General features: G+C 42.2%; 1 protein-coding gene across 2 annotated transcripts in view; it reads right to left on the minus strand.

Moving 5' to 3' along the window:
* ATRNL1 (attractin like 1) overlaps positions 1-19,124 on the minus strand; it is an 857,293-nt gene that overhangs the window by 51,280 nt on the left and 786,889 nt on the right. For both annotated transcript variants that reach the window (XM_089653036.1, XM_089653035.1), the window contains exon 28: positions 19,009-19,123. In XM_089653036.1, coding sequence (XP_089509162.1) covers positions 19,009-19,123 — 115 coding nt within the window. The remainder of the gene's footprint in view (positions 1-19,008; position 19,124) is intronic.

Raw genomic sequence — 19,124 nt, forward strand, 5'->3', positions numbered from 1 at the left:
GTCCGCGCGGACCTTTTAATCCGGCTTGCGGATGTGGCTGTCAGGATGTGTGTAGGCGGGGCAGCGTGCCGAACGTGAGGGGAGGGGAGCTAGGCTCCTCTCACAGTCCGCCCTGAAGACCCGAATGGCGCGGGAAGACAGCGAGAGGAACGCAAAAGGTAAGTGAATTGACACGGGGGACTTGGCTTACTAGAAGGGGGGGGGGGGAATAGTACTGTGGGGGATGAAATACTATATGAGGGATGAATTACTTTATGAGGGATGAAATACTATATGGGGGGATGAAATACTATATGGGGGATGAATTACTATATCAGGGATGAATTACTATATGAGGGATGAAATACTATATGGGGGGATGAAATACTATATGGGGGGATGAAATACTATATGGGGGGATGAATTACTATATGAGGGATGAAATACTATATGGGGGGATGAAATACTATATGAGGGATGAAATACTATATGGGGGATGAATTACTATATGAGGGATGAATTACTGTATGAGGGATGAAATACTATATGGGGGGATGAAATACTATATGAGGGATGAAATACTATATGAGGGGATGAAATACTATATGGGGGGATGAAATACTATATGGGGGATGAAATACTATATGAGGGATGAAATACTATATGAGGGATGAAATACTATATGAGGGATGAATTACTATATGAGGGATGAAATACTATATGGGGGGATGAAATACTATATGGGGGGATGAAATACTATATGGGGGGATGAAATACTATATGAGGGATGAATTACTATGGGGGATGAATTACTATATGGAGGATGAATTACTATATGGGGGATTAATTACTATGCTTACTATGGGGGAATATTACTATACTTACTATGGATGACACATACACATCATTCATCTACTCTTGGTCCGGCCCCCGGGTCCAATTATAAAATACTTTATTATTTCATAATAAAGTAATTATAAAATAATTTCTTTGTGTTTGATTCCTATTCAAGAGAATTACTTTATATATAGTCAATATAGGCACAGAGGTAAATTTTTTTAACATTTTCTAATGGTGGTGTGCCTCGTGATTTTTTTCATGAAAAAAGTGTGCCTTTGCACAAAAAAGGTTGAAAAACACTGCTCTATATAACCATTTTCTTCTACCAAGGGAAGTGGTATTTTTTTTAAGCTCAGTGTACATGGACCCTTAGGGTGGATTTGATGCCGATTCAAAACAACTGCACTTCCTTGAGAGAACACACTGATACATGCAGCCAAATGTGTCCAGGAATGCCTCCTTTTTTAGCCCCATTTAAACGATCAGAATATCATACGAAAAATGCTGCTTTTAAGCGCTCATACAATAATCTGATCGTTAGTACCCAGCAATTGTCCAAAAAAAATAGAAGGGACAAGCACAAACATTTTTTATCAGGCTTTTTTTTTGCAAGCTATTTAAATGCAATCTGTGTATGACGTTAGCTAGTAGACGTACCCCTGAGGACGTGCATGCATATGAAACACGTTGGGTGGCGCCTTACCTGCTGACGTCACGCCTCCGTTGCTGGAGCTTGGAGCGGTGGCCATCTTGGTATGATTTTATATACACATTAATGAATGTATCCACGTGGATTGCTTTTAAATTTTTACAAATAAATACTACACTATAAGCCATACCTTCGGCTCTTTTGGTCAGCTTCTTTCCCCTAGGAGGATCCTATATTGGTTTCTGTAAGCCCTTTTCTGGAGAAGTCCGGTCCCTGCTTATGGCTTTCTGAGATCCCTCACAAGGATCAGCACAAACACAACTATACCAGTGAAGTTCTGGTGAGTGCATATCCATAAGAGGTGGTGGATTTCCACTCTGGATCATGAATACTTTTGAATATCCCACTTGGTATTGCTGCCCCTTGTAGTACCATGGATTTCTTCACTAGATAAAAAGCACTTATATCACCTTGACATTTCTGTGATTTGTAGTACCACGGACTGTGTTTGCCATAATTAACCCTGTCTGTGCAGGCAGACCCTCATCAATTGTAACTAGATTTGTCTGTCCTAACAAAGGGTTAACATTGTAGAGGCTTGGCTTCTTCCACTGTATGTTAATGAGGACAGACTTGAGACATGCTCATTCTAACATTGTTCAAAAAACCTTGCAGTTAGCCATCATGACATATCCTCCTGAGAAACATCTTCGGGTGCGCACTCACACTGAGATAATTTAAAACTGAACAGCACCCAAGTTCAATTCTCCTCCCTCCCCCGCTGGTCTGCGCTCACCCTGGACCATAAGGAAGTGTTCCCAGGTAAACTTCTCTGCTAACCCGCCAGTGACCTGTGCTTCAGTACATAGTCATCTTTGGAGTGTTTTAGGCTTTGGCATGGTTTGCACTCACAATGGAGCATACTGTATTGAACTAAAAGTGAATCATGTCCATGTGGTCCCAGGCAGAATATGCCTAACCGATGCAGGGTGCAGCTCAGAGCACTCATGTTACACAAACAAAGCAGCCCAAGGGGCCGAATAGCGCCCAGAATCACTTCCCCGTTGTCATTGCATTTAGGCATAGAACATAAAATAGTTTTTACAAGACAATATCACAAAAAAATCCCAGAAAAAAAAACCCATATGTAATACACTATTTTTAGTTATTGCTGCATTTATAGACCCCTAGCAGAAATGTAAAAATTGCTTTTGGTTCATGAAGGGTATACAGGTGCAGGAGCTGAAGAGGTTAAAACATGGACAAAGTGGGGGCTGTTTCATGTCTGTAGCAAGAAAATATAGGGTTTTTTGTTTTGTTTTTTAAAAGCTGTTTGCATTTTCTGCTGATTACATGGCACCATGAGCCAAAGCAGAAAATAGAAACTTTTCAAACTGTTTATAAAATGTCACCAACGCATTCAGAAGATAAATACATGTTTAGAATAATTATACTCTCGCCAACCCAGATCCTTCATATCAAAACAAAGTATATTCATTATTCCCTTTGAAATAGGACGTCTGCAGACACACGAGGCCTCCAGATCCCAGTTCTGAGACGTCGATTCGGCGCACCACGCGCTGCCAGACGCTGTCACCGAGGAACGCCGCCCGGGACTGGGTGTCGAGTGTGTTTCAAAGAACTTCGCACACCAAGAATAAAGGGTAGGGGTGTTCAAAGATGGAGATGACAGTTGAAGATTTTTGTCACCACTCTTATGTTATATTACTGTGTTTGGGGGTCAGTTACAAGTTTAACTATTTGAAGGCATTACGCAGTCAGCCAATCAGATCTTCCTCTGTGTCTTGAAGGAAATTTTGGTAATGGACAACACGGAGAAGATGCAGCACATGTGATCACCACTGGGGCCCCGTTCTCCCCTCTCCTTCCAACGCTGCAAAGGATGGCATCGATGGTTGCCAGGCAACATGCCAGAATGCTGTGGTGATGCATAATGATGGCGGAAGGTTCAACACTGCTGTGTCTTTAAAACAGCCACGCTAAGCCTCCTTGCACATATTTTACAGCGAGCAAAGAAAATGGGAGCGGGGAATGGTAGAACACAACAATGTGGGATGACCTGGCTCCAAGGTCCTTTGTTCTGTGACCTTGCCAGGTGTACAGTCTGCACAAAGAAGAAGGATGGGGTGTCACATTAATTGTTAAGAGTCCAAACAAATGTTTATTTCCTCAGACGATACAATCCAAAGCATTTTGGAGGCTTCCAAATGCCCCCTTTCATCAGGGCTTCAGTAACAGTAATAGAGCAAGAGAACTCTTGATGGTTAGAGACAACTTATTGTAGCCAATATTTCTTCAAGTCATCTACATAGAGAACCTATAAATCCTAATACTCCGTCTATAACGATTTATTACAGTGCAAAGCAGATAAGCAGCAACAAGTTACAAGTGCGAAATCCTCCATAAAGAAATGCAGCGTTTGGAGCTGCTAAATTGGCTCTTTTTTAAAACATGAGTGACTTGCATTTCTTTACAGAAGATTATGTTCTTTGCCTTGTTGCTGCTTATCTGCTCTTCATTTTATTAAATTGTTACAAGGGTATGGACTGAGTATTACATTTGATAAGTTCTTGTGGCTGTGGAAGATTTTTGTTTTATTGGAGAATTGTTTGTCTAATCCATTTAAGCTGTCCTCTTTTGCCCAAGGTATTCATTGTATGATATACTGCAGCCGTAGCAGTGTTTAGGCCAGAATGTAGCTGTTGTTCTCAGCAGCCCCAAAGACAAACTGCTGCTGCACAGGGCAGATCTAGCTTGCCTGATGTGGGGGTACAGTAAAAAAAATGTCAGAGGGGCAAAGGATAGGACCAGCAGTTTATAGGCCAGTGTACCGGCCCACATGGAAGAAAAATATATTTGAAATATATTTTAAAAATATTCTTCCCAAATACATTGACATATATTTTGAAATATATTGAATATGGCCAAAATTGTAGCATTTAAAATATATTTCAATAAATAAATAAATACATTTATTTGATCCTCTGCTGATTTTGAATGTTTGCCCACTCACAAAGAAATGATCAGTCTAAAAATCAAATGGTTCGGTGTATTGTAACACAGAGAAACAGAATAGCAACAACAAATTCAAAAGAAATGCATGTCTAACAAATGATGCACTGATTTGCATGTTCATGAGGGAAATAAGTATTTGATCCCCTTCACAATACATGACTTAGTACTTGGTGGCAAATCCCTTGTTTGCAATCACAGAGGTCAGATGTTTCCTGTACTCACCCAAGCTTTGACGATGGTGGTGGAAACATTCTGCTTTGGAGGTGTTTTTCGGCTAAGGGGACAGGACAACTGTACCGCATCAAAGGGACGATGGATGGGGCAATGTACCGTCAAATCTTGGGTGAGAACCTTCTTCCTTCAGCCAGGGCATTGAAAATAGGTCGTGGATGGGTGTTCCAGCATGACAATGACCCAAAACACACGGCCAAGGCAACAAAGGAGTGGCTCAAGGAGAAGCACATTAAGGTCCTGAAGTGGCCTAGCCAGTCTCCAGACCTTAATCCGATTAAAAATCTGTGGAGGGAGCTGAAAGTTCGAGTTACCAAACGTCAGCCACCAAACAATGATTTGGAGAGGATCTGCCAAGAGGAGTAGGCCATAATCCCTCCTGAGATGTGTGCAAACCTGGTGGCCAACTACAGGAAACGTCTGACCTCTGTGATTGCAAACAAGGGATTTGCCACCAAGTACTAAGTCATGTATTGTGAAGGGGATCAAATACTTGTTTCCCTCATTAACATGCAAATCAGTGCATCATTTGTTAGACATGCATTTCTTTTGAATTTGTTGTTGGTATTCTGTCTCTCAGTGTTACAATACACCAACCATTCAATTTTTAGACTGATAATTTCTTTGTGAGTGGGCAAACGTTCAAAATCAGCAGCAGATCAAATACTTATTTCCTTCACTGTGTATATGTATATATATATATATATATATATATATATATATATATATAGAATATGGCCAAAATTGTAGCATTTCAAATATATGTCAATATATTTGGGAAGAATATTTTTAAAATATATTTCAAATATATTTTTATTCCATATGGGGGAAGCTATTAGTTTTAAGGACAGCGTACACAGGTCGGCAGGGGAGTGCACAGGAATTGATCGTAGCTGTGTATACTTCCTTATACACAGCTACGATCTGCACAGTGTGTAGCTGGTTACTATGTTGTACTTCTGCTCTCTGAAATCCCCTGGTTGGAATGGCAGCATGGCTACAGTAACCAGCTACACACGGTGCAGATCTTAGCTGTGTATAAGGGAATCAGATTTCAGCTGTGTGAAAAGGACCCGAGAAGAAGATCTTGCTGTCTGTGCTCAGGCTGTGTATGTATGCTCAGGGATGGGAGACGTTTCGGCAAAGAGTCAGGTGTGGTGGGGGGTTGTGGGTGGAAAGCTTTGTGGGGGCACAGATGAAATCTGGGGAGGCACATGTCAAGTCTGGGAAGAGCTAAAGCGTGTCAACTTCTTCCATTCAAGCCTATGGTAACACTCCACAAACACGCCTGTAGTGTTTATAGTGCGTTTGACAGGCATTTAGCAAATATAAGTGAGGTGGAAAAAAAAAAACACTTTCCCCTTAATAGAAAAAAAAATTGATTGGAGGGCATCTGTGGGGCATTTTTTAACGCGCCTTAAACACATTAAGAATGCACATTAATGCTATAGGCACGTTGGTTTGCGTTCGTTTTGGCGTTAAGTGTGAAATTAGCCTAAAAGAATGTCTGTTCCACCCACCAACCGTTGATCGACAGCTGATCTCTGCTTCTGCACAGTTACGATATTTAGTATGCTGTGGGGAGGAGACCAACAAAACGTTTCTTGCAGTCACTGACAGTGCGCATACGCAGTACAATACACACAAGAGTGGTCCCGATGTCAGGGCTTGAGGAGGTGATTGTGCATGTTCTCCAACAGGAAGTTTGTGGAAGAGCTGTGAGAGGCAGATAGCAGCAGCAACAGGTTTAAAGGGTAAAAGAAAACTTTACAACCACAAGATTAAACGGTATTCTTGAACTTACAAAATGGTTTTAGGGAAGAATTATTTCACACAGTAATTAACCCTGTCAATAACTGTCACCAACATAACACATCTGCCTGTGACAGCAGTGGCTGCAGCAACTGGGAATGCATGTGAGCTTGTCAAGCTGACTGCAAGCTTTCTAACAAAAAAAAACCACCACCAGTAAAAAAAAAACAAAACAAATGTATATCCCCCTCTGCATCTACACTCATACATAATGCATAGGGTGTACCAAAACAACATTGTGCTATGTGTTACATATCGCTGTGCATGCCAGTGAAAGCAAAATCTTAGAGCCATAATTTATGGTCAACTCTGAACCAGGGTCTCCAAACATTCTAAACAAAGGGCCAGTTTACTGTCCTTCAGTTTTTAGGGAAGCTGAACGGGGGCCATTGCAGTAGAAAAAGACCCAACATCAGTGGGAAATGCCCCGTCTTTGATGTCAGTGGAAGGAATAGTGGCCCGTTGTTTGTGTCATTGGGAGAAATTGTGCCCCTTTATTAGTGTCAGTGAGGGAAATTTTGCCCTATTGTTGGTATCAGTGGATGAAATAGTACTCCAGAGACTGGATAAATGCAAGCAAAGGGCTGCATTTGGCCCCAGGGCAACAGTTTGGAGACCACTGCTCCATACTGATGATCTGTAAAAGGTTTTTGAAATGTCACCTATGGACAATTTTGGGAACAGAGGTTAATTGCCATTTCACAGGTTCACACAATTTTAAGGCTTGAAATGTTGGGTATGTATTTACTTGATGCACCTGCATCTTTTATATTTTATAAAAAAAATGGGCAATATATTGTGTGCCCTAAAATTAATTGTAATGTGTTTTTTTTACTGAAAATACTGTATATGTTTAATAAACAGTGGTGCTAATATTGTGTTGTATAAAAACTGCAACTACCACCCTCCAGGGTCTCTGCTTTCAGAAAATGAATAATATTTGGGGGTTTTAACTAATCTTCAGGTCTGAAAACCTAATTGGTTCCCTAAAACAATTTTTAGTGTTCACACAGCATCCCCAATACATAGTCTACAAATCTTTAAGTGTAAAATGAGCATTTTAACATTTGTGCAAAAATATGCAAAAGCAACTCTGCAGCAAAAAGGTAAAAAACACTTTAAAGTCAACAGTGAGCTGGATAGTAAATATTAATACTGTCCATATAACATGGTTACAGAGGTTCTAATGATTTTAAACACCCCACCACTTGTCCTAACCTCCTATCCCTGAACATGTACCGGACTCCTGTCACTGCTCCAGTACTGTCTGGGCTGCAACACCATTTCCCTCACTTCCTTGACTTAAAGGACACACAGAGTAATGGGAAACATAGGCTCCTGCTGCTGTCAGTCAAACTCCTGTAAGGAGGGAGCAGGGTGTGGCTTGTCAGGGCTCTGTGTGTCCAAGGATGCACACAGTCTAGCTCAGAAGTGCATGTGAATGGGTGCCTCCTTAGGACCCAGCTTGCTGAGGAGGCACCTAGAGGAGGGGGGAGGAGTGGACAGTGCTGGGGAGGGACTGCCAAAGAGGAGGCAAGGAACCCGCTCTATGCAATATCATTGCACAGAGCAGGCAAATATAACATCTTTTTTTGTTTTAACAACAACAAACACCAGCCTATAATATTTTATTTATTTCAGGTACTTATATAGCGCTGTCAATTTACACAGCGCTTTACATATATATTGTACATTCACATCAGTCCCTAACCCTCAAGGGGCGTACAATCCAAGGTACCTAACTCACATTCATACATACACATACTAGGGCCAGTTTAGATAGGAGCCAATTCACCTACCAGCATGTCTTTGGAGTGTGGGAGGAAACCGGAGTACCCGGAGGAAACCCACGCAGGCACAGGGAGAACATGCAAACTCCAGGCAGGTGGTGCCGTGGTTGGGATTCGAACCGATGACCCTAGTACTGCCAGGCGGAAGTGCTAACCATTTAGCCACTGTGCTGCCCAATATCATTTTAAATTGTCTGCAAAGGTTGTACTTATTACTGCTGGTTGCTTTAGTTATTATCACCTCTATCAAAATATGGAGAATAAAATAGAAGTATGAAAAAAAAACAAGCAATATAAATTTTGACCTTTATGAAAAGGCCCCTAAAAGGATTTAGAAGAATCTGGCATTTTAAATAAAATAAATAGTCCATTTTATAGAATAATTGCAGATTACAAGTCCTGGCTTCATGTACCTAGGAATTAGAGAGTGAAGGATCCAGGCACGGCGCCGGGAACCCTGCCGTGTATCAGTAGCCAGTCTGGTATTGTGCGGCTGAAGTGTTTGCACTTATGTTAATTTGTATTCTGTGGCGGAGTCATCATGAGCGCAGGCTGCCTGGGATGATGCTATTCACCGGCCGTGCAGAGAAGGTCACTCAAAACAAATGCAGAATCAAGAAACTCTGAAGTGGAGGATTAGACACAAGTCTGGGAACCCTGTGTTGTCGGCTCATTTACCAGAACTGTTGCACGGCTCTGACCCTTGCCAAGACTGCACAGCTTCTTTAAGATTTGGCCGGTGTTCTGAAACCCACCTAGGCAACAAAGGAGGTAAAGTCCAGCCTTGGACACCCACTGGAAAGTGCTGAGTTTTTACAACTGCCACAGACAACCAAGCAGCACCTACAAGGTGGCCAAAATAGAAAAGGAGGATATTTTTCCACTCCGGAAATGTTATGTTTTTTTTTCAGTTTGCTGCCTTACATAGAGAGCCTCTGAGGTCCTGGTCCATTCATACGCCCAACACTGCAATCTACTTGGGGCCCACTTTTTAGGTCCAATGCCTCTTTGAACCCTTCAAGCCTCACCTATGAAAGTTAAGCATTCATGTCCTCAAGCCATTGCAGCATTCAAGATAGCAGCCAAACCCCACCATCTGGTAACTGCCATTAACATTGCCAGCAGTAAGTGTGCCAATAAGTGTCAACCTAGCCTACAGGATCTGCCATGGCAGATAACATATGACTTCATCAAACAAAGGTTCAATACACTATATTATAGGCTCTATTCACAGTACCATGTCTCCAAATTCGCTCGATTTCTAGTGCGACTGTGATCTGACATTACATTCTCTGAACAAAGTCACATCTAAAGTCGCACCAAAGTAGTACAGGTCCCTTTTCAAAATTGTTGCAACTTTAAGTCGCACACATTTGAACGGGTGCCATTGAAAATAATGGGCTGCGACTTATGTGACTTTGAGAAGTCGCACAAGTGTGAGTGGAGCCTAAATAGTGATTTTAGGTATGTGTATGTATTTTTTTAGATGTGCAATGTGAAGCTATACTCTGGATAGGTTCATCTCTATATCGCTTTGTTTTATTGTTAGCAATGAAGATAGGAGAAATGTTTGCCCCTGAAACACTTTATTACAATACATTTGTATCTGGACTATTCTGTGGTTTGGCGCTACAGTGCCTTGAAAAAGTATTCATACCTCCTGAAATGTTCCACATTCCGTCATGTTACAACCAAAAACGTAAATGTATTTTAATGGGGTTTTATGCGATAGACCAACACAAAGTGGCACATAATTGTGAAGTGGAACGAAAATGATAAATGGTTTTAAAAAATTTTTACAAAGAAATTTGTGAAAAGTGTGGGTGCATTTGTACTCAGTCTCCCGGAGTCAATACTGTCTAGAATTACCTTTTTCTGCAATTACAGCTGCAAGTCTTTTTGGGGATGTCTCTACCAGCTTTGCACATCTAGAGAGGGACATTTTTGCCCATTCTTCTTTGTAAAATAGCTCAAGCTCTGTCAGATTGGATAGAAAGCGTCTGTGAACAGCAATTTTCAAGTCTTGCCACAGATTCTCCTTTGGATTTAGGTCTGGACTGTGACAGCCATTCTAACACATGAATATGCTTTGATCTAAACCATTCCATTGTAGCTCTGGCTGGATGTTTCGGGTCGTTGTCCTGCTGGAAGGTGAACCTCCTCTCCAGTCTCAAGTCTTTTGCAGACTCTAACAGGTTTTCTTCTAAGATTGCCCTGTATTTGTCTCCATCCATCTTCCCATCAACTCTGACCAGCTTCCTTGTCCCTGCTAAAGAAAAGCATCCCCACAACATGATGCTTCCATCACCATGATTCACGGTGGGGATGGTGTGTTCAGGGTGATGTGCAGTGTTCGTTTTCTGCCACACATAGCGTTTTGCTTTTAGGCCAAAAAGTTCAATTTTGGTCTCTTCTGACCAGAGCACCTTCTTCCACATGTTTGCTGTGTCCCCCACATGGCTTCCCGCAAACTGCAAACAGGACTTCTTATGGCTTTCTTTCAACAATGGCTTTCTTCTTGCCACTCTTCCATAAAGGCCAGATTTGTGGAGTGCACAACTAATAGTTGTCCTGTGGACAGATTCTCCCACGTGAGCTGTGGATCTCTGCAACTCCTCCAGAGTTACCATGGGCCTCTTAGCTACTTCTCTGATTATTGCTCTCCTTGCCCGGCCTGTCAGGTTAGGTGGACAGCTATGTCTTGGTAGATTTGCAGTTGTGCCATACTCTTTCCATTTTTGGATGATGAATTGAGCAGTGCTCTGTGAGATGTTCAAAGCTTAGGGTATTGGTATATGCTTTAAACTTCTCCACAACTTTATCCCTGACCTTTCTGGTGTGTTCCTTGGCCTTCATGATGGTGTTTGTTCAGTAATGTTCTCTAACAAACCTCTGAGGGCTTCACAGAACAGCTACATTTATACTGAGATTAAATTACATGCAGGTGGATTATTGACTAATTAGGTGGCTTCTGAAGGCAATTGGTTCCATTAGATTTAAGTTAGGGGTATCAAAGTAAAGGGGGCTGAATACAAAATGCCGCTACACTTTTCAGATATTTATTTGTAAAAATTTTGAAAATCATTTATCATTTTCCTTCCACTTCACTATTATGTGCCACTTTGTGTTGGTCTATCACATAAAATCCCTATAAAATATATTTACATTTTTGGTTGTAACATGACAAAATGTGGAAAATTTCAAGGGGTATGGACTTTTTCAAGGCACTGTAGAATCATACTGCAGATTCTTTTAGTTACATTACAAACCAAGGAAACTGTGTATATCCCTTGGTGTGAAAAAACCCAGAAACCATATTCACATGCCACTGCAATTCTTTGGATAGCAACACCAAAAGGATTATCCATTTCTTTCAACAAAAATATAGATTGATAGGGGTCCTAACCCTTCACTAATCTATGCAAACGCCAGAAAAAAAAAACATTTTGGGCTACAGCTATACATAAACATTAGGCGGAAGGCAAATTTTAAAAATGAGCGTATCTTATGTGATCCGTTTTAGTCTAATAGACATGCTATTGAAAGTCTTTTGCTATATATTTATTTACTACAGGTACTTGTATAGCACCATCAATTTAGGCAGCGCTTTTACACATTTATTGTACATTCACATCAGTTCCTAACCCTCAAGGGGCGTACAATCTAAGATCCCTAACTTACATTCATACACATACTAGGGACAATTTAGACAGGATCCAATTAACTTACCAGCATGTCTTTGGAGTGTGGGAGGAAACCGGAGTACTTGGTGGAAACCCACGCAAGCACAGGGAGAACATGCAAACGCCAGGCATATAATGCCATGGTTGGGATTAAAATAAGTGCCTAAAATGCCTGTTGATCCTGCCAAAAGTCATGAAAGAAGATAACTTCCTATGCTAATTTCTCATCAGTGAGGAAAGGGTTTCTGTAGTCCTCTCCTAGGCTGACAACACTGCTCCTCCATAGATTCAGTACAGTGAGTGTGTGTTGTCATTATAGGGCAAAAAGTGTGTCCGCCAGGTGAAAATAAAGGTGGGGTAGTAGGGATTTTGTGGGTGAAGAGACTTTGCTTGAGAAAAAAACCTTCTTTGTTCCCCAGAATTGTTTTGTTGACTGCTTATAATGTACAGTGCATGCTCTCAGCTCAATAACAGCATCTGTAAGATTGACTCGGCTGCCAAAAACAATGGGGGTTAATGCATGGCACAAAATCTGGTGCAGCTGTGCACAGAAACCAATCAGTTTGGAGTGGAATGTGCTGAAGTTAGAAGCTGATTGGCTCCCATGCACAGTTGCACCAGGTTCTGAGTGCTCCAGTTTTAGGCTGGCCATACATTATACAATTTTCTTGAAAATTTTGCTTTAGATTTACCAAAAACTATATAATAGGGAGTCAAACCTAAATAACACATTGAATTGTATCCAATTAGGCAGGCCCTTGCACTACATAGTTGAAGGTAAATCTAAAGGAAATTGGGCAGAAATTGGAAAGAAAATTGTACAGTGTATGGCCAGCCTTAGTAAATCTCTCCGTGTGCACAAGAGTTACAGTACATCATCAGTGACCACCCAGCAGCTGAAAAGGGTTGCCACAGGACCCAGAAGGGCATCAGAGATGGAGGACAGGAGAAGCAAAGGCAACAGGTGCCTGTACCTGCCATAGTTGGAGGACAGCACAAAAAGAGGTGGCTGTGTGGCTCAGACTGCAGGTTTGCTGTGCATACTTGCAGAATATAGTAAAGGTGCAGCCCACCAATGAGTTTTCCTCCACTTTTCAAAAAGTATTTGTGAGTGAGGAGGAAAAGCTCACAGCTGCTCTGCTCTCATTACCAGCTGCTCAGAACTCTGACTTTTCAAATAGACTCCACCCTGTGTACGATTCATACCGCCAGCGGCTAAATAAAATGCCTGGCTGTTAACACACTCCAAGCGCTGTACTGTAAGTTTCCATATTTGCTGCATCTATCCCATTAGAAGCGCGTGAATAAATCTGCAGTTCATCGTCTGTCGTGCTGGAGGGGGCGAGGCACAGGACAATGGGAGCAGATGCAAGGACATGATTCCTGTGTACATGATAAACTCATTACACTCCCCTGCTGCCTTCTAACTCAATAGACCTTCACTGGTTCCGTAGATTAACAGATGGAGGTCACCAGGTGCCAAGACATGATGGACACACTGGCGTTCACTGCGATTCTCCCAGACCGCAAGAGCTTGACGTTGAACTCCAGACCTTCCTTTCACTCTTGCACAGCTGTATTGGCTCCTCTCCTGGACTGAAATGGCTTACTCAGATTTCACAGCACACTGCGAGCTTCTCACAATGTGCATTAAAAGCTGCAACAAGTCAGAAAGAGCCCGCCTCACCTGGCAGGAGAACATCCAGCAATATCTAGCGCTTTTTTCCCCAGCCTCATTGTCCCTGTCCAGCCCATTTCGATGGTGTTCGGTTCTTTTATTGACAGAGGCTCAGCTTTACATATGGGTCACTACCTATGGTGGTCTGCTGTTTTCAGGGTGTACAGCACCCTGCTGCCCCCTCCCACCAGTCATGATCTGCCTGCATTGCATAGAGAGGCACAAAGAACCAGGAGTGGACACTACTGGATCAAAAACACCTTAACAAAAAAAAGGATTTTTTTTTATTAGCATGTTGATAAGGGGGAGAGAGTAACCAGGGAAGGCAAAATCTAAGCAGATTAATGATGAATTCCAGGTGTGGATATTTTTACATTGTTACATTAGTCCAGCTTGGACCACTGTAACTATATATCATTCATTCAGAAAAATCAAAGCATTCTCTAACTGGTGCCTGTGGTGAGGGGCTGACCTCCTGTATGCACATTACATGAGCTTGGCCGCTTAGCACAGGACCTGGAAGCAAGTGGAGATCACTGGAGTAGCGGAGTCCACTTCAGTGATTTCCTGCTTCCAGGGGCATCAGTCAGGCAAGCCGGAAAATACACTATATTGCCAAAAGTATTGAGACACCCTTCCAAATTATCGGATTCAGGTGTTCCAATCGCCTCCATGGCCACATGTGTATAAAGTCAAGCCCCTAGACATGCAGACTGCGTCTACAAACATTTGTGAAAGAATGGGTCGCTCCCAGGAGCTCAGTGAATTCAAGTGTGGCCCTGTGATAGGTTGTCACCTGTGCAATAAGTCCATCCGTGACATTTCCTGGCTACTAAATATTCCATGGTAAACTGTTAGTGGTATTAGCACAACAACAGTGAATAGAGAGCTTCATGGAATGGGTTTCCACTGCCAAGCAGCTGCATCCAAGCCTTACATCACCAAGTGCAATGTAAAGTGTTGGATGCAGTGGTGTAAAGCACACCGCCACTGGACTCTAGTGCAGTGGAGACGTGTTCTCTGGAGTGACAAATGACGTTTCTCTGTATGACAATCCAATGGACATGTCTGGGTTTTGCAGTTGCCAGGAGAACGGTACTTCCCTGACTGCATTGTGGCAAGTTTGGTGGAGGGGGGATTATGGTGTGGGGTTGATTTTCAGGGGTTGGGCGTGGCCCCTTAGTTCCACTGAAGGGAACTTCTAAGGCGTCAGCATACTAAGAAATGTTGGACAATTTCATGCTCCCAACTTTTTGGGAACGGTTTGGGGACGGAGGAACTTGCCTGGCCTCAACCCGATAGAACACCTTTGGCATGAATTAGAACTGAGACTGTGAGCCAGGCCTTATCATTTGACATCAGTGCCTGACGTCACAAATGCGCTTCTGAAAGAATTCATTCCCATAGACACACTCCTAAACCTTGTGGACGGCCTTCCCAGAAGAGTTGAAGCTGTTATAGCTGCAAAGGGCGGGGCCAACTCAATATTGAACCCTAGGAACTAAGACTGGGATGCCATTAAAGTTCATGTGCATGTAAGGCAGGCCTTCTAATACTTTTTCCAATATAGTTTACATAACTACATCAGTCTAAGCTGGACCAATATAACTATGTAAAAATATCCGTACCAGGAACTAGTTTTTAAACTTTAGTTTTAAAGTAAAACATATTCACATTGGAGTATCAAAGACATAACGCTACACCCTCCAGAGCAGTGTGTATGGCATTGAAGGGTAAGTGCACTTATCATTTATTACCCCTCCCAGATGTCTGCTCCGCTGTGGGTTCCAGCAATGTATACCTGCTTGGAGACCTGAGAAGATGGCCCCTTAGAAGTCCGTGGCTATTGCAGAGAAAATTTTCCATGGAGGCATGGGGGGCACAGTTTAATGGTAAATATACATCTGGGGAAAGGTGATGCATGAGGTACATTAGATCATAAAACGCACCCTAGGGTGGGACTGCAGAACACCTCCAACTCTCCTCTTCTCTAAAAATAAAGGGGCGGTGTTCTATAGTTCATAGAGAGAATTGTGAGCAATGCTAACTGATAAAACTCAGCACAGGCAGCAAGCACAGGAAGTTATCAGCTTACTTAGAGAACACATACAGTCATGGCCGAAATTGTTGGCACCCTTGATATTTCTCCAGGAAATCATGTATTTCTCACGAAACGTATTGCATTAACACATGTTTTGCTATACACATGTTTATTCCCTTTGTGTGTATTGGGACAAAACAAAAAAAGGGAGGAAAGAAAGCAAATTCGACATAATGTCACACAAACCTCCAAAAATGGGCTGGACAAAAGTATTGGCACCCTTTCACAACTGCGGATAAATAAGAATGTTACAAGCATGTGATGCTCCTGTAAACTCACCTGGGGCAAGTAACAGGTGTGGGCAATATAGAAATCACACCTGAAAGCAGATAAAAAGGAGAGCCGTTCACTTAACCTTTGCATTGTGTGTCTGTCTGTGCCACACTAAGCATGGACAACAGAAAGAGGAGACGAGAACTGTCTGAGGACCTGAGAACCAAAATTGTGGCAAAATATCAACAATCTCAAGGTTACAAGTCCATCTCCAGAGAACTAGATTTGCCTTTGTCCACAGTGCGCAACATTATCAAGAAGTTTGCAACCCATGGCACTGTAGCTAATCTCCCTGGTCGTGGACGGATGAGGAAAATTGATGAAAGATTGCAACGCAGAATAGTCCGGATGGTGGATAAGCAGCCCCAAACATGTTCCAAAGACATTCAAGCTGTCCTGCAGGCTCAGGGAGCATCAGTGTCAGCGCGAACTATCCGTCGACATTTAAATGAAATGAAACGCTATGGCAGGAGACCCAGGAGGACCCCACTGCTGACACAGAGACATAAAAAAGCAAGACTACAGTTTGCCAAAATGTACTTGAGTAAGCCAAAAGCCTTCTGGGAAAACGTCTTGTGGACAGATGAGACCAAGATAGAGCTTTTCGGTAAAGCACATCATTCTACTGTTTACCGAAAACGGAATGAGGCCTACAAAGAACAAAACACAGTACCTACGGTAAAATATGGTGGAGGTTCAATGATGTTTTGGGGTTGTTTTGCTGCCTCTGGCACTGGGTGCCTTGACTGTGTGCAAGGCATCATGAAATCTGAGGATTACCAAAGGATTTTGGGTCGCACTGTAGGGCCCAGTGTCAGAAAGCTGGGTTTGCGTCCAAGATCCTGGGTCTTCCAGCAGGACAATGACCCCAAACATACGTCAAAAAGCACTCAGAAATGGATGGCAAAGAAGCGCTGGAGAGTTCTGAAGTGGCCAGCAATGAGCCCAGATCTAAATCCCATTGAACACCTGTGGAGAGATCTTAAAATTGCTGTTGGGAAAAGGTGTCCTTCCAATAAGAGAGACCTGGAGCTGTTTGCAAAGGAAGAGTGGTCCAAAATTCCGGGTGAGAGGTGTCAGAAGCTTATTGATGGTTATAGGAAGCGACTGATTTCAGTTATGTTTTCCAAAGGGTGTGCAACCAAATATTAAGTTAAGGGTGCCAATACTTTTGTCCAGCCCATTTTTGGGGTTTTGTGTGACATTATGTCATATTTGCTTTTCTGCCTCTGTTTTATATTTGTTCCAATACATACAAAGGGAATAAACATGTGTATAGCAAAACATGTGTTAATGCAATACCTTTTTTGTGTGAAATACTTGATTTTCAGGAAAAATATCAAGGGTGCCAACAATTTCGGCCATGACTGTATAACAAAACGCTTACAATGGCAAATTTAACAGACCTAATGGGAGTCAATAAGAGAAGTTCACTGATTGAAAATACTTACCCTTTAAAGTTGTATTAAACCCAAAAGCAAACATTTATTATATACTGCAGCTCACCAATTGTTAGATGTGATGGCTGCATTAGTTTTTTTTATAGGCATTTTTCCTTTTTTTACCTGGTGATATAGCCAGTAAACGCTCTTGTAAATGTATGCTACAAGGATGACACAAACCATTTACCACTGGGAGGGGTGCTTAAAATGATCAGCTTTAATTTATTTTTCTAAAACATTTACCCCAAAAGGAAAAAAAAATATTTGCTGTAACTTCTTATTAAAGTGTGAGTTGGAGTTTGGCTTCAATTTGTTAGTGCATCTAAATCTGCTAGTACATCTAACACCCCCCCCCCCTCCATAGACTGACAATGATGCTGTCCAAAGGTGCCCCTTCATCCAGCCTGGAAGCGCTCTAATGCAGGAGGTATGTTACTGGCCAGATCGCCAGGTGAAAACAGAGGGGGAAAAAGAACTAAAAATAGAAATCTAATGCAGCCGCTACATCTAATGATTGGTAAGCTGCAATATATAATATTTTTGGTTTTGGGTTAAATACCACGTTAAGTAATGTACATCCTGGGCCTTCTGTAACCCTAATAACTTCCTCCTCCTGCCCATTATCCTAAGACTGAGCACTCCTACTGCAAGCCTGAATTCAGCCTTCTAGTTTGTGGTATTTAAATATAAAGAATGTTTTCAGGAAGTTCAACTTGAAATACTCTCACGACAATCTCCAGAATACATAATTGAACTAAATGATGTATTTATTTTCCTTCACATCTTTTTGAAACGGCTCAGATTTGATTCCACAAATTCCCAGAAATGTTTTGTGTCGGCGGTAGAAGCGTTCGCTGTTTTGTATTTCTTTGTGCGCAAGTTTCTGGTCCCTTTCCAGTGCTCATTACCATCAGACGTTATTGAATTTATCGTTTCTTTCCTTGTTTGGCCATAACGAGCATTAATTTATATTAACTGGCGGTTTCCTGTCAGGACAATCTGGACGTGGGGGATTTATGATGTGTTTCTGGTAAGATGACAGGACATTCGCAGCTGTGAACTCACAGTAACCCTGTCACGCGGTCCTGGTGACAACATACCGCCTGCGAAGCATCTTTAGAAAAAAAAAAACTGGGAGGAAAGGCCAGCATAAAGAGGGCCTGTCACTCACTGGTGGCCATTTTAATGGATGTCGGAGGAAATTCACCATCTAAGAATGAGCTATTGCACTATGGCACAAAGGGGTTGATTTACTAAAACTGGAGAGTGCAAAACTTGTGCAGCTGTGTATAGACGCCAACCAGCTTTCAGGTTTTTTGTTTTTCTTGACAAAACTTAGCTGAACAGGCTAAAGTTGGAAGCTGATTGGCTACCATGCACAGCTGCACCAGATTTTGCATTCTCCAGTTTTAGTAAATCTCCCCCAAAGGATCTTTGTCCCTTAAAAATGGCAGAGTGTCTACAAGGAAATATCAGAATGAAAGAGTCCCTTACCTGACTGCCCGGGCGGAGGAACCCCACTTATCCCTCTTGGCAAACAGAGGAAAACAGTGAGGACAGCGGCCTTATTTCCACAACACGGTTCTATGGCGATTGGTTTTGGCACACCC

The sequence above is a fragment of the Staurois parvus genome, unplaced genomic scaffold (assembly GCF_062004578.1).
Source record: "Staurois parvus isolate SC_StPar_1 unplaced genomic scaffold, SC_StPar_1.0 ptg000697l, whole genome shotgun sequence".
Taxonomy (NCBI): domain Eukaryota; kingdom Metazoa; phylum Chordata; class Amphibia; order Anura; family Ranidae; genus Staurois; species Staurois parvus.